A 17,314-nucleotide genomic window follows, 5' to 3' on the forward strand; every position below is an offset into this window, starting at 1 on the left:
AGATGCAAGGGGGGACATCTAAAGAGGAGTGTCCTTTACCCTTACGCACTTCTCAGGCTCTGGGAGTCTCCTGGACTTCTCACAGTACCTTAGGGTAAATATTCACATTAAATTTTAACAGTAACTCAGAGTCACACACTTAAAGGTTTAGAGCTAACTACATCTCTGGCCTTCAAAACCACAAATAACATTGTTAAACAAAGTTTCTTACACACCACTAGATGTTTACCTACTTATTTGTTTCTCACTTTTCTGCTGCTTCAGTTCTACCTTCAAATTAAAATTAAAAGTTAAATTAAATTGAGAGTTGGCACAACCTATATTTATTTATTTCTAAGGCACTATCATTTTAAGTTGGATTACCTACAAGAAACTGCAGCCTAATTCTTAAATTTTAGTGATTGGTGGTGTTTAAAATGCAAATATTTAATGACATACTTTATGTGGCAATGTCAGTAATAAAACATTTTAGTGGATGAATTATGGCAGTCAGAAAAAGCAAGATACTTCAGCTCTTTTCACCCTTGCTATTGAATCTTGGAGGGTTTGACCCAAGGGATACTTGGAACTTCTTGTTGGCTATTGTTCTGCTAACACTTTAAGCTGTTAGTAACGGTAAGCAGAAAGAGCAAAAGTATTTATGAAAATTAAATTAAAATATAATAGAACAATCGAGGACAATAAAAGATTCTTGAAATATCTGAAGGAATATCACAATTTTCTCATGATTTGCTAAATCAGAGATGATACAGTGGTATCCGGCAAATGGATTATAGGCCAGGTATGAGACACTGATCTACATCCTCAAAGCAGCCAGGCAGTGGCCTGGGACTAAGGGACCCTGGACTGGTCTCCTGACATCCACCATCTGTACAGCACCAGAGAAGCCAGCTGCTGAGAACATGGAGCAGCCCATTATTGACAAAGGACCCATGGAGCCGCTAGGGGAGTTTATCTTCTAGGTGTTCAGGAATAAGTTTAGCAGCCTGAGTTCATATTGGGGGGAAGGGAGTAGCAAGGAAAGAAGCAGATCTATAAGAAATACTACCACACAAACAAAAAAACTTACAAATCCATAAAATTTAATATGGACAAAAAAATTAATAAATGAACCAAAGCGCTGTCGTTCATAGAAAAGGACAGGTACTAACAAAAGTAGTTTCAGTAAAATCAAAATTAAAGGGGAAAAATACAGAAGTGGCTTAACTGCTCTTATAAGAAAATTCATCCAGGAATTAAACTGACTTAATAGTGCTATGTCAAGTAAATACTTTCTCGATCAATTTTATCGCCATTGGTAAAGTTATGGATGGAATGTTTGTATTCATAAATAAGGGTTAGAATGTCTGAGGGAATCAGACAAAACAGGGTCAAAATGGGGAGTAGAGGGTCCACGGACCACTTAGTGATACCTCTAAGAATTAAGGAACAGGGTTTCCCATCCATCCTTACCAGAATCTCTACTGAAGACACTGCCTGACCTGTAATCCAATATATCTCACTCAGTCCAGTAATTGGTGCAGGCCATAACTCTCATCAATTCCTCTCTTCCTTTGAATGATCCTTGATGCTGGTCATAAAATAAGTCCTGTGTTTGAAGTCATACACCAATTTTGACTGTTCTTAGACTCAAGTCCTAAGGTCCATGATTCCCATTTGTCCAACAAATTGTTGCAGCCAATCAGAAGAAAAGACAGTTAATTCATATTCACAATATATTCACAGGATGACCTTTGTTCCCTGCTTCCTACACCCAGCTCACCCATTGTTCCATAAAGCCCAGGGCTGGGTGGGTAAAGAACAAGAAATAGGATAAATGGAAATGGATGGGTGGTGAGGGTACAAGAGGGAATGAGCAGGGAGAAAAGACTGGACATATCTGATACCATTTTTTTTTTTAAAAACCAGAAAACAAGAACAATGGAATAAAAATACTTGTTTGCACATATTCTATATTCACCATGAATTTTGCCTGCCCTTCATTTATATTCTAAGACAATGCATTTTATTTCACTGGAATTTTTGTAATGGATCTTTTTTTGAAACGGGAACTGAAAATGTGGATTCTGTAACAATAATCCCTGTATTTGTAGGTATAATGATAATAAGTCCCATTCTATTGCTTTTATACAGTGTAGTAAAGTAGAGCCAAAATTTTACATGTCTTTTTAATTTATCCTTACATTTGTACTGTTTACTGTCTTCTAGACATATTGTTTTCTGAACACCGGAATCCAGGACAATGCACGTAAAAGTGGGTCAATAATCACTTAATAAGTAAATGAATGAATGATGTTCTTACAACCTGGACATGACTGACATTCATCATTTCATTTTTGGTGAGTATATTGTGGGTTTATATTTACTCACACAGATTGGTTAAGTGTAGGAAAATAGCTTCAAATTTAGATGAGAACAAGACCTCTTTACTTCCTGAGATCATTTCTTTATTCTTTCTTGTTTAGAAGATAGTTTGAAAGTGCTTGTTAGAAGATACTTTTCTTAGTGGAAAGTGACTCAAAAATGAAGAAGTCTCAGTTCAAGGCCTCCTTTTTATAAAAAAGGAAGTGAGTATGAGGTAAACTGTATAAACAAAGTACCGCAGAGATGAAACTTAAACCAGGAAGAAACATGCCATCAATGTACTTGATGAGAACACACGTGTCATGTGAAGAGACATGACCAATACAGCCGTCCTTAAATTACTTTTGGCCATAGTGATCACGTTCATTTTAATTTTGCCAGAATATTTCAAGACACCAAACGGTGAGTATTTAATTACAACCTATTTTTTCTTTTTTAATTTTTAAAAATTATGTCAGCTAATGGTTACAGGAAAGGCCTTTTTTTTGAATACATGTTGTGTGGGCTGAAGTTCTATGTCCGAAAAGCTAATAAAATGCGATTGCAATTTTAGTTGACTGTTATATAATACAGTAATCTTACAGTACTTAAGTATTGTTTTTATGCATTTGTTTTATTTTAAAATAGAAGGCATATGATTTGCATTATGCTCTTTGACTTACAATGGTATTAAAAAACCTTTCCAATGTTTCTACAGTGTTAATAATTACTTGCTATATATGCATAATAGCTTATTATAACATTTCACCCCAGAATTTTTTCAACTATTTTATTATTTTTAGAATTTGAAAAATTTCCTCCAATTTAAAAGATAATAACTGCTCCTCCCAAAAGCATCTACATACTTTTCCCTTCTACTGAACTATTTTCTGAGGACAAATTCCCAGGAATAAGATTGCTATATCTAAGAATATACATGGATACATTAGATAGATATAGATGTGTATGTGTGTGTGCACGCACACGTGTGTATACTCTTACCATTTATTATTTCCAAAATGTCTTTACCAGTTTACAGTGGTAGTACTTAAGTATTGTAGCATACAATAATGAAATGAAAAAATGAAAAGAAATACTTGAAATCTGTATTCTAGCTTTCAAACACTGAGTTTACAATAATCTCATCATATGATTTTGCTCTTTGAAAGTTTCCTTCAAAACAGTTTTAAGTATGCTTTTACATTCTGGAATTATTTTATAAAGAAAGTAACATTTACTATGTTAAAAATGCTTGAATTCCCTCTATCACAACTATTTCACGCACATCACTTACTGTCACTTTATGGAAATGTATTTAGATTTTTTTCAAAATACTATTAAGATAAGATGGGTGCAAATTTAAGCAGGTGTATACCTGTGCATATTTGCAACTAGAGAAAAATGGAACAAAATTAGCTTTGTGTATATTTCAGAAAATTGTGATATCGCTGAAACCTAGGGTAGGAAAATAAACAGATGTAAATTTAAACTATGTTTATGTGTCAGTAAAAGATTTGAAAATATATTAGTGTGATTGTTTGAATGGTAATTGTGCTCCCTAGCATTTTATAAGAAGAAAAAGTAAAAAGAAAATGCTGTGTTCTATCATTAAAAAGTTATCATATGAACTTGATTAAAATCAGAGAAAAGCTTATATTTGATGACTTTTTGCAACGATTATTTATTATTGCATATACATAATACTAAGTGGCCAGATGAAAATACTTTTGCTAATAACATTTGGTGACATATTGTAATGATTATTTAATATTGCATATACATGATGTGAAGTAGCAGATAAAATTTTTTTGATAAATAAATACTATGAATGTCCATTTTGTGAATAATTGAATTTTTCAAATTACTCTTGGTTTTCTGGCATTATGTTGCTTAGATTAAGCAATCATAGTCTATATTTTAATTCTTGATTTCACTGAGTGAAAATATAAAAGGAATAGTTAGAATTGGAATGGAGATAACCTATTTCAATTTTTAAGCTATTGTGGGCTGAAGGGTAGCTCGTTTAATAGCTGTCTAAGGTAGGTCAGATAGATGTATCTAGCACCTCCAAAGAAAATCAGGTTGGATCTAATGAAAACCAGGTAATCAGTCTAAAAGATTTAATGATCTATTTGCTAAGTATTGGTTAGTGTTTTGTGAGAACTGGTGACTACAAGAGCATGTTAAAAGTTTTTCTTTTGGGGGCAGATGTCTCGACAATAATCAACCATCATTGATAATGATTTTGTACTCTTAGGTTCTTAACTGATTACAATAGCTTCCAATACTACCTTTACTGCCTCCTAAAATTTAAAATACCCATTTCTCTTTTCTTTGTCCAAGAGCAACGTAGATATTTCCTCCAACTCTTTTTAGAGTGATGGATTTATTTGAGAATTTTGTTTCAAAGGAACTCTCCTTGGAACCAACAAACAAAACTGTTTGAAAACCACCATTTTGTCCTAATATCATTTTGTGGTAGAAGGAATTTTGCACAGAGCTGCCATAAATGAAAAGTTGATTCTTAGGCAAAATGTTTTACACATGCAATAGTGTAATAATAATGCTTTATATTTTATAATGGTTTATGGGTCACCAGGAGCAAGTTTATATAGCCTCATTTTATACAGTTCGAAATTGATTAAACTAAGGGCACATAATTGTTTTGTCTTTTTTAAAAATAATTTTTAATCACAATAAGAGTTGCCTTATGAAATGAGTTGACTTGTTACCTGATGTATTTCATAGAATAAAATATCTAGTAAGATTATTTAGATGATAAGATAAAAGAGTTCCTGAAGTGCTAAAATTAACCTTGAGAGTTTCCCACGTAGTCTTACCCATTCTGTCAGTTAGTTGTGTCTTTTTTCCATTCTTATATTCTATTCACTTTAATTTCTAAGATAAATATTATAAAATGATTTTTACTTGTAAATTATTTATCGATACACTGTCTTTAACATGTCGAATGAATTCAAAAGGAATCTTAATGAGGAATAATGTATTCACCAGGTTTAATAGATTTGATTTCAAAATAATAAATCCTCTGAAGGCCTAAGTTAAAAACAGAGCACTGTGTTTGATCATTCTTCATCAAGAATTTATCTGAATAATCATTACACAGAATATTCAATTATTATAATTACATAGTATAAGCTATTTAGTCTAACTTTAGCAAAGAAGGGGAATTTCTTTAATGGTGTTTGGGACTTTTAATGACTTTGCATTGGTTTGCACTGGCAAGATAGCTTATTCTAGCTTTCAGTTTATTGGAAAGGCAGCTTATACTAAGACACAGTAGTTAATATAACGGTTTCATACTCTTATATTGTATTAGATAATAGAGATATAAAAGGGTATGGATATATTTTTATTCAGAGCTTCTTGAAATTAAGGGAGCTGGGTTGTTCCAAATAAGAGATGTTTTACCAACCTGGTTTAGGTGGACTTACAGTGTTTAAGAGAGAGAGAGAGAGACCTGGTTAACTCATAAATCTCAGTGATCTTTTATTTATTTATTCTTTCACTTGTGAATAGTGTCTAACTGTACTAGGAACCCAAGGCTACAAAAATGAAGGCAATTCTTCCTTCAAAAAGTTTTCAGTCAAGGGGAGGACTGACTGGTAAATAATTAAATACAATACTGTAATTATGAAAATAGCAACATTAAAAAGATGCAATGGGAACATAAAAGTTGCTTCCAGTCCTGTCTGGGGGAGGATGTTTCTTCCATTTTCATTCACAAAGAGAAATAATTGTCAGAGTTCTAATGATCACCTAATATTTCTCCTTAGCTACTTGCAGGAGCACTTTCTAAAAGAAGCAATTGTTATTGATTTTCAAATAAAATATACTCATATTTATATCTCAGAAATTCTTGAAGCCAGAAATTTTAGTGAGTTATGTGAGTATATTCCTGACTGTGGTGACGAGGACCAGGACTAGCACAGATGAAAACACCTCATACCTAATTTCATCTAGCTGTTTTGACTTCCTCTCTTACTTTTAAGAGCCAAACTGACATACACTATGTTTACCAGCTTTCATTTCCCTTCCACTTCACACTTTCTGATGGAAATGGCTGTATAGTGAGCAGTGAAATGGAAGAAAACAAAGGATAAAGGAACCTCAAATACTTACAAACTATAGGATAAACCCTGAAGTATATGAGCGTATGTACATATTACTTATGTCTGTATTATAAAGACCAGTGTAATCAGGGTAACTGCAATCAATTTGAGAAATTCTTATCTTAGTTCTCAAAAAATGGGCACTTTATTTTCTTATTGGCTGATGCATTAATAATTTAATCAGTAATCCCCAATCAGGTTTGGGATATAGTCATGACTCTTAAAAAAAGTTTTAAAAAAATTTAACAAATATTTATACATACATATGCAGGTATTATATACCAAGTACTTTTACATATAATAACTCATTTTAACTCATTAAATATTTCAACTCATTAATGATGAAGCATCATTCTCAAGGGAGACTATTCTGAAAATCTACAGGAAGAAGGAATAAGCCTAGATGAATAAATTTGCTTTTTTTTAAGATTTTATTTCTTACTGAATTTTCTGAATCATTATAGTTTTAAAATGGCTACTAATGGACATGGTATTTTTACATATATATCTTAGACATATGTACTGGCCAAAAAAATACTGCTGGAAATAATGCTTTTCACTGCTTTGGCAGAATTGGCCTTATTCTCTCATAGGCGAGGTTACAATACCAATAACCCTTGCTTGGGAAGCTTTCTCACTACATGTCTCATTCATTTGCATTGGTAGATAAATGTTCTCTCGGAATATCTTTTTTGTTTTTATAGAAAAAAATGGCTTTCTCTAAAACATTAATATGGTAATGTATATTCCCCTTATACCGCTCTGTTTCTTTCCTCCATAGCACTTACCACCTATATTATTGACTTATTTATTGTTTATATTTTTTGTTGCCTGATTTCTCCAAATAGAACGTGAGCTCAATGAAAATGAGGTTTTTTTGTCTGTTTTGTTCATATTTCAAGCACTTAGGACGTACCCGCCACATTAGAAGGCACTCAATTTGTGCTTAAGTGAAATTTCTGAGTCATATTGTGAAGGAAATAAAAAATATCATAAAGGAAATAAAAAAGAAAATGCTTTCTGGAAGGAAGCATTTCCCATCAGACCCTCACAACCATCTTTTAATTTAGGTAGGCCAGGCGTTATTATCCTCATCTTACATTTTTGAAACATAAAATTTCACCACAAACCTAGAACTTTTAGGTTGTGCAGCCTCTGAAATTTATTTCACAGAATCTTTTACTTAAAAGATATGCATCACTTTACCCTGAATCATTTACCTACCATTTTTTTCCCCAATGGGGAATTTCACAGTGTGCATTTACTTTCCTTGTTTTGACAAATAAAATCAGCAGTCTCTTTCTTATGTCCCAAACCTGCCATTCATATACTGCGACCATAGGTTAAAAGTGATCCCAAACCTTGCCCCTTCCTCCTAGGAAATATTTTATATTGTCTTTCCCAAATGATCTCTGAATAAATCCATACTCTCTCTAGACTGCCCTGTTCCTAATCTGGTTAACACCATGGATGTATCATCCATACACAACATGATATTTTTTCACCCTTTCCCGCTCAATATTACTAGAGAAGCTTCAACTATTGTACTCAAATGGAAATATAATTGAGTTTTTGCTATTGAAATTGATACTCTTTTGAGTCTATGCCAGTTGTTAAAGAAACAGACCTGTGACCAAAGGAAAGCAATATATATTAACTAACGTCTTTGTAAATTAGGCAGCTAAGCCATGAACTTCTATCCTCGCAACCAATATGCATATTTTAATTGTTGTGGAATAGAAATTTATCATGGCATATCTTTTATGCAGTTTATGTGGTTAGAGGCAAGAATTTTTTAATTAAAAATTTTAAATTTAAGTATAATTGAGTTACCATATTATATTAGTTTCAGGTGTACAACATAGTGATTTGATATCTTTATATGTTACAAAATGATTGCCACAATAAGTCTAGTTACCATCTGTCACCATACAAAGTTTTTACATATTATTGATTATATTCCCTATGCTGGACATTACATCCCTGAGAGTTATTTATTTTATAACTGGAAGTTTGTACCTCTTAATCTCCCTCATCTATTTCACTCTTCCCCTCACCCCTCTCCCCTCTAACAACTACCAGTTTGTTCTGTATGAGTCTGTTTTGATATGTTTGTTTTGTTTTTAGATTCCACATATAAGTGAAATAATACAGTATTTGTCTTTCTCTGTCTAACTGATTTTACTTATATAATACCCTCTAGGTCCATCCATGTTGTCACAACTGTCAAGATTTCGTTATTTTCTATGGCTGAGCAATATTCCATTGTATATACAATTGACCCTTAAACAACACAGTTGTTAGGGGTGCTGACCCTCCTTAAAGTAAAAAATCCATGCGTAACTTATAATTGGCCCTCCAAACACGTAGTTCCTCCACACCCACCGTTCTGCATCTGCAGATTCAACCAACTGTGGATCTTGTAGTACTGTAGTATTTACTATTGAAAAAAATCCATGTAGAAGTTTGGACCCATGCAGTTCCAAACCTGTGTTGTTCAAGGGTCAACTGTGTATACCACATATTGTTCATCTATTCATCTGTCAATGGATACTTAGGTTGCTTCCATATATTGGCTATTGTAAATAATGCTGCAATGAATATAGGGATGCATATATCTTTTCAAATTAGTGTTTTTGTTTTCTTTTGTTTATACCCAGAAATGGAATTGCTGGATCATATGGTAGTTCTATTTTTACTTTTTGAGTAACCTCCATACTATTTTCCATAGCAGCTGCACCAGTTTACATTCCCACCAGTAGTGCACAAGGGTATCCTTTTCTTCACATTCTTGTCAACACTTATTTGTTGTATTTTTATAACAGCCATTCTGACAGGTGTGTGGTGGTATCTTATTGTGATTTTGATTTGCATTTACCTGATGATTAGTCATGTTGAGCATCTTTTCATGTGTTTGTTGGCCATCTGTATGTCTTCTTTGGAAAATGTTATTTGGGTCCTTGGCCCACTTTTAATTTAGTTGTTGATTTTTTGATGTTGAATTGTATGAGCTCTTTGTGATATTAACCCCTTATCAGATACACTGTTTGCAAGTATCTTCTCTCATTCAGTAGGCCGCCTTTTCATTTTGCTGATATTTTCCTTCACTGTGCAAAAGCCTTTTAGTTTGACATAGTCCTGTTTGTTTATTTTTGCTTTGGCTTCCCTTGCCTGAGGAGACAGATCCAAAAATATTAATAAGACCAATATCAAAGAACTTACTGCCTATGTTTTCTTCTGGAAGATTTATGGTTTTAGGTCTTACATTTGTCTTTAATCCATTTTCAGTTCATTTTTGTATATGGTGGGAGAAAGTACTCTGGTTCGATTGTTTTGCATGTATCGGTCCAGTTTTTCCAACACTATTTATTGAAGAGGCTGTCTTTTCCTCATTGCATATTCTTGCCTCCTTTGTCATAGATTAATTGACCATTTAAGTGTGGGTTTATTTCTGGGATCTCTATTCTGTTCCATTGATCTATGTATCTGTTTTTGTGCCAGTAATACTCTTTGGTTACTGTAGCTTTATAGTATAATCTGAAATCAGGGAGTGTGATACCTCAAGCTTTTCTTGTTTAAGATTTTTTTTTTTTAAACTATCCGGGGTCTTTGTGGTTCCATACAAATTTTCGAATTATTTGTTCTAGCTCTGTGAAAAATGCCATCCTTGCATCTCTGGGATAAATCCCACTTGATCATGGTGTATGATCTTTTTAATGTATTGTTGAATTTGGTTTGCTAATATTTTCAGTGATATTGGCCTGTAATTTTCTTTTTGTGTTTGGTGGTGTCTTTATCTGGTTTTGGTATCAGAGTGATGCCATCCTTGTAGAATGAGTTTGGAGGCACTCCTTCCCTTTAAATTTTTTGAAATAGTTTAAGTAGGATAGGTATTAACTCTTTTTAAATGTTGGGTGGACTTTACCTGCAAAGCTCTCTGGTCCTGGACTATCGTTTCTTGGGAGTTTTAAAATTACTGATTCAATTTCATTATTGCTAATCGGTCTGTTCATACTTTGTATTTCTTCCTGATTTGGTCCTGGGAGATTAAACGTTTCTAGGAATTTATCCATTTCTCTAGGTTGTCCTTTTTATTGGTATATAATTGTTTGTACTAATCTCTTATGATCCCTTTGTATTACTGTGATATTGGTTGTAACTTCTGTTTCATTTCTGATTTTATTTATTTGGGCTCTCTCTCTTTTTCTCTCTCTCTCTTTTTAAAATTTTATTTATTTATTTATTTATTTATTTATTTATTTTTGGCTGCGTTGGGTCTTCGTTACTGTGTGCAGGCTTTCTCTAGTTGCGGCAAGCAGGGGTTGCTTTCTGTTGCGATGTGAGGGCTTCTTATTGTGGTGGCTTCTCTTGTTGCAGAGCATGGGCTCTAGGCACGCAGTCTCAGTAGTTGTGGCGCACGGGCTTAGCTGCTCCGCAGCATGTGGGATCTTCCCGGACCAGGGCTTGAACCCATGTTTCCTGCATTGGCAGATGGATTCTTAACCACTGCGCCACCAGGGAAGCTCTCCTTTTCTCTTGATAGTCTGGTGAAAGGGTCATCAATTTTGTTTATCTTTTCCAAGAACCAGCTCTTAGTTTCATTGATCTTTTCTGTTTTTTCTTTTTTCAGTCTCAATTTCATTTATTTCTGCTCTGATCTTTAAGATTTTTTTCCTTCTGCTAACTTTGTCTTCCTTTTCTGGTTCCTTTAGGTGTAAGGTTAGATTGTTTACTTATTTTTTTTGTTCCCTGAGGTAACCTTATATTGCTATAAACTTTCCTTTTAGAACTGCTTTTGCTGCACCCCATAGATTTTGGATTGTTGTGTTTCCATTTTCATTTGTCCAGGTATTTTTTGATTTCCTCTTTAATTTCTTCAGTGACCCATTGGGCACTTAGTGGCATATTGTTTGGCCTCCATGTGTTTGTGCTTTTTGCAGTTTTTTTCTTGTAGTTGATTTCTAGTCTCATACTGTTGTAGTCAGAAAAGATGCTTGATAAGATTTCAATCTTCTTAAATTTACTGAGACTTGTGTTGTGGCCTAGCATGAGATCTATCTTGGAGAACATTTTATGTTCACTTGAAGAGAATGTGTATTCTGCTGCTTTTCTATGGAATGTTTTATGTATATCTATTAAGTCTATCTGCTCTAATCTGTTGGCCAGTGTTTCCTTATTGATATTATGCCTGGATGATCTGTCCATTGATGTAAGTGTGGCGTTAAAAGTCCCTCACTGTTGTTGTGTTACTGTCAATTTCTCTCTTTACATTTGTTAATATGTGCTTTATGTACTTAGGTGCTCTTATGTTGGGTGCATATATGTTTAGAGTTGTTTTACCTTCTTGGATTGATCCCATTATCATTACATAATGTTCTTCTCTGGCTCTTGTTATAGTCTTTGTTTTGAAGTCTATTTTGTCTTATATAATTATTGCTACCTCAGTTTTTTTTTCATTTGCATGGAGCATTCTTTTCCATCCCCTCACTTTCAGTCTGCGTGTGTCTGTAGATCTGAAGTGAGTTTCTTGTAGGCAGCATGTATATGATTTTTGGTTTTGTATGCATTCAGCCATGCTATATCTTTTGATTGGAGTATTTAGTCCACTTAAATTTAAAGTAATTATTGATAGGTATGTACTTACTGACATTTTGTTAATTGTTTTGGGGTTGTTTTAGAGTCCTTTTTTGTTCCTTTCCTCTTCTTTTGCTCTCTTCTCTTGTGATTTGATGATTATCTTTAGTGTTATGTTTGAGTTCCTTTTTCATTTTTTGTGTGAGTATCTATTATAGATTTTTGGTTTGTAGTTACCAAGAGGTATATATGACAACCTATAATACATGTAATTGTTTTAAGTTGATGATCTGTTATGTTTGCATGTATTATAATAACCCTGCATTTTTACTATCTCCCAAATGTTTAATGCCTTTGACATCATATTTTACATTTTTTTGTTTTGTGTATCCCTTAACTACTTACTGTAGATATAGATGATTTTACTACTTTTGTTTTTTAACCATCATAATATAAGTGGTTGATCTACTGTTTGCTTTCATCAATGAGATTTTTCCTTTTGTAACTTCATATTTCTAGTTGTGGTCTTTCTTTTCCACTTAGAGAAGTCCCTTTAATATTTCTTGTAAAGCCAGTTTAGTGGTTCTGAACTCTTAGCTTCTGCTTATCTGTAAAACTCTTTATCTTTCCTACAAATCTGAATGATAGCCTTGCAGGATAGAGTGTTCTTGGTTGTAGGTTTTTTTCCTTTCATCATTTTGAATATATCCCTTCTGGCCTGCAAAGTTTCTGCTGAAAAGTCAGCTGAGAGTTTTATGGGCGCTTCCTTATACGTAACTAGTTGCTTTTCCCTTGCTGATTTTAAGATTCCCTTTATCTTTAATTTTTGCCATTTTAATTATAATATGTCTTGGTGTGGACCACTTTGGGTTCATCTTATTTGGGACTGTCTGTACTTCTTGAACCTGGATGTCTATTTCCTTTCCCAGGTTAGGAAATTTTTTAACTATTATGTCTTCAAATAAATTATCTGCACATTTCTCTCTTTCTCTTCTCCTGGGATCCCTATAATGCAAATATTAGTATGTTTGAAGTTGAAAAAAATTCCTTTTTCTGTTCGACTTGGATGATTTCCACTACTTTGTCTCCTAGTTTGCTAATCTGTTTCTCCGTATCATCTAATCTATTGTTGATTCCTTCTAGTGTGTTTTTTATTTCAGTTATTGTATTCTTTAGCTTTTGGGTTCTTCTTTATATTTTCTCTTTGTTAAACCTCTCACTGTGTTCATTTATTCTTCTGAGTTCATTGAGCATCTTTTTTTTTTTTTTAAATTTATTTTTTGGCTGTGTTGGGTCTTCGTTTCTGTGCGAGGGCTTTCTCTAGTTGTGGCAAGCGGGGGCCACTCTTCGTCGCGGTGTGCGGGCCTCTCACTGTCGCGGCCTCTCTTGTTGCGGAGCACAGGCTCCAGACACACAGGCTCAGTAATTGTGGCTCACAGGCCTAGTTGCTCCATGGCATGTGGGATCTTCCCAGACCAGAGCTCGAACCCGTGTCCCCTGCATTGGCAGGCAGATTCTCAACCACTGCGCCACCAGGGAAGCCCCATTGAGCATCTTTATGATCACTGCCCTGAATTCTTTATTGGGTAGATTGCTTATCTCAACTTCACTTAGTTCTTTTGAGATTTTGTCTTTTTCCTTTGTTTGGAACATATTCCTCTGTCTCTGGATTTTGCCCAGTTCTCTGTGTTTATTTATATGTATTTGTTAGGCCATTTACATTTCCCAATCTTGGAGAAGTGGCCTTATGTAGGAGAAGTCTCATGGGGCCCAACAGAACACTCCTTCATAGTCACTGGAGCTATATGCTCTAGGGGTACTTCCTACTTGGCTGTGTGGGCCCTTCCATTGTTTTGGGGCCAACTACTGTTTGCACTCTGGTAGGTGGGGCTGGCCCCTGGCTGGTTGGCTGCCAGGCTCTGCTTGTGTGGTGGCTGCTGGCCAGCTGGTGGAGCCAGGTCCTGGTGTAGCTGGCTGTGGGGCCTGCGGGGGCCTGGTGCTAGTGGCTGGCCTGCTAGTGGGTGGATAAGCCCCTGAGGCTAATAGGCTGGAGGGAGGACTCCAAAATGGCATTTTCCAGCACCTGTGTTCTTGTGGTAGAATGAGCTCCCAAGAATGGCTGCCACCAGCATCTATGTCCACAAGCAAGAATCCCAGGTGCTTCCCACGTCGCTGGGAGGCTCTCCAGGATCAGCCTGACCCAGGCTTCTTTCAAATTACTACTTCTGTGCTGAGGCTTGGGGGGTGTGAGATTTTCAGTGGTGTCTCTGTTTCCTACAGCCCTCTGACTCTCCCATATGTAAACCCCTCTGGCCTTCAAAACCAAGTGTTCTGGGGGGCTCATGTTTTTGGTGCAGAACCCCTGGGCTAAGGAGCCCAAAGTGGGGCTCAAACCCCTTGCTCCTTGGCGAGAACATTTGCAGTTGTGATTATGCTCCCATTTGTGGGCCACCTAACTGGAGGCATGGTCTTGACTGTACCACGTCTCTGCTCCTCCTTCCCATCTAATTGTGCTTTCTTCTCTATATCTTTAGCTGTGGAAAATCTTTTCTGCTAGTCTTCAGGTTGTTCTCATTGATAGTTGACCTATAAATATTTGTAATTTTCGTGTGCCCATGGGAGGATGTGAGCTCAAGATCTTCCTACTCTGCCATCTTGTCTATACCTCTGGCAGCTAATATTTTTAAATTGCTGAATTTAGCTACAGAATATCCAGTAATGATGAAAGATCTTTAGAAACAATTGGCTACGTTTTGTTTGGTTTGACTATTTTTTTAAAGACATAATTTACATACAATAAAATGGAAAGGTCTTAAGTGTTCAGTTTCATGAATTTTCACAGTTGTATGCACCTATCTATCACCCCATACAAGGTACAGATTGTCATCACTCTCAGGAAGATTCCTTCTGCTCTTTCCGATCAAATCTCCTTCCAACCCCAAGGCAACTTTCTGGCCTAGCTCACCATAGTTTAGTTTTGTCCCTTCTTATACTTGTTTTTTTTTTAAAAAAAAATATTTATTTATTTATTTATTTGGTTGCACCAGGTCTTAGTTGCGGCATGTGGGATCTAGTGCCCTGACCAGAGGATTGAACCCAGGCCCCCTGCACTGGGAGCGTGGAGTCTCAACCACTGGATCAGCAGCGAAGTCCCTTATACTTTGTATAAATGGAATAATCACAAAGTATCTACTTTTGGTCTGGCTTCTTTAGCTTAGTATAATGTTTCTGAGATTCATCCATGTTATTGAGTGTATCAGTAGTTCCCTTCTGTTTACTGTCAAGTAGCCCATTGTCCAAATACACTACAATTGTCCTTTCAACCACTGGGTTGTTTCCAGTTTTTGGCTATTATAAAAATGTGGTTATGAACATTCTTCTACAAATCTTTGTATAAATATATGTCTTCATTTCACTGGATAACCATCTAGTAGTGAAATAGCTGAGTATATTTAATTTTATAAGAAATCACCAAATGCTTCTCCAAAGGAGTTGTACTCACTATATCTCATGGTAAGATTTATCTTCTCTGGTTTATATGTAATATATTGGAGCAATAACACTTAGAATATATATATTGTCTAAAATAATCCATGCTTCCTTAGAGTTCCCTGACAACTGATTAACAGAGGAATAACCTAGGTATTGGGAAAATATGACATAAAGTAGTTTCTGGAACTCCTATTGTGGGCCAAACAATGAAGATTTTATTATAAATTCTCACTTACTTTTGAAGGTCAACAGATAGATGAGACTTCTGTTCTTGCAGTCATACTTTGAAAAACACTTCTGGCACAAAATATCTAAAAATACAAGATAAAACATATTAAAAACATTAAAAATACATAGTTGAACCGATAAGAAAATTTAAAAACTCCTTAACGATGGAAAATGACTAGAAATTACAAATCTAGGTGGATAAGCAAGGGTGAAGAAATTGGTCACCTCAGGAGTATCTACCAATTCCTGGTGGCTAGAGTCTCAGTTTCATTGGGCCATACATGGGCAGGACATGTAAGTCTGCGACGCAAAAGATGATATGCTCCATGAAAGAGTAATCAAGGAAAATAACCTGTTGGTTTGTAAGTAAATTTTGCAAGGAAAAAATTCCTTTGAGAGTCTGTGAACACAAGATGGTCATAATTTGGATACTGAGGGTCATTGTCTATGAAGTGTGAAAAGCCCAATCCAAAAATTTAATTTAAACAGATTTTGGATTAATGGTGCCATTAGACATCAAATAGAGGCAAACACAATCCTCTCTGGAGGAAAATACCTTCAAACCAGATCTCAGATATTCCTGAATAAAATTCTAAGGAACATGAGCTACTATCAAAAATCATAAAACATATTAAGACTCCAGTTGACAAGAGTCAACAGAAACAACAAATATAATCAGATCTTTAAAGAATTCAGATATCAGAATTATGAGATATAAAATATAAAATAAGTATTTAATTTGTTTCAATACATTAAAAATGGTATCAAAATGTATGATTAAGAAACAAGATTATTGGGGCTTCCCTGGTGGTGCAGTGATTGAGAATCTGCCTGCTAATGCAGGGGACACGGGTTCGAGCCCTGGTCTGGGAAGATCCCACATGCCGCGGAGCAACTAGGCCCGTGAGCCACAACTACTGAGCCTGTGTATCTGGAGCCTGTGCTCCGCAACAAGAGAGGCCGCGATAATGAGAGGCCCGCGCACCGCGATGAAGAGTGGCCCCGCTTGCCACAACTAGAGAAAGCCCTCGCACAGAAACGAAGACCCAACGCAGCCAAAAAAAAAAAAAAAAGCCAATACTATATGATTCCACTTCTATAGTATTTAAAAAAGAAAAAAAAAAGAAACAAGATTATTAAATATAACCAGGCAGATTTGAAAAAGAACCCTACTAGAAATTCTAATTATGAAAATATAATAACTTGAAGTAGAAACACAAGGAATGCAATAAATAGATTAGATGCAACTGAATAATGAATTAATGAAGTGGAATATAGATCTAAGGAAATTACTTAGAACACATTTCAGAGAACCAAAGAAATAGAAAATGTGAAACAGAGTTGAATTAGAAATAGCTCTCCATGGGAGAACAAAGGGAGATATTTCTAATTAAAACTATGAAAGAAGAGAAGAGACAGAATGGGGAAAATGTTTGTAGAGATGTGGCTGATAATTTTACAGAAGCAATGAAGGACTCAAATCCTCAGATTCAGGAAACCCAATAAATTCTAGATAGAATAAATAAAAAGAAATTCTGTAGAACATG

General features: G+C 35.1%; 1 protein-coding gene across 1 annotated transcript in view; it reads left to right on the plus strand.

Annotated features, from left to right (window-relative positions):
• The first annotated feature begins 2,678 nt into the window (after nucleotides 1-2,678).
• TMEM156 (transmembrane protein 156) overlaps nucleotides 2,679-17,314 on the plus strand; it is a 56,135-nt gene continuing 41,499 nt past the window's right edge. Inside the window, exon 1 of the mRNA XM_068541988.1 lies at nucleotides 2,679-2,766. Within this exon, the coding sequence (XP_068398089.1) occupies nucleotides 2,679-2,766 (88 nt within the window). The remainder of the gene's footprint in view (nucleotides 2,767-17,314) is intronic.

The sequence above is a fragment of the Eschrichtius robustus genome, chromosome 4 (assembly GCF_028021215.1).
Source record: "Eschrichtius robustus isolate mEscRob2 chromosome 4, mEscRob2.pri, whole genome shotgun sequence".
NCBI classification, from domain to species: Eukaryota; Metazoa; Chordata; class Mammalia; order Artiodactyla; family Eschrichtiidae; genus Eschrichtius; species Eschrichtius robustus.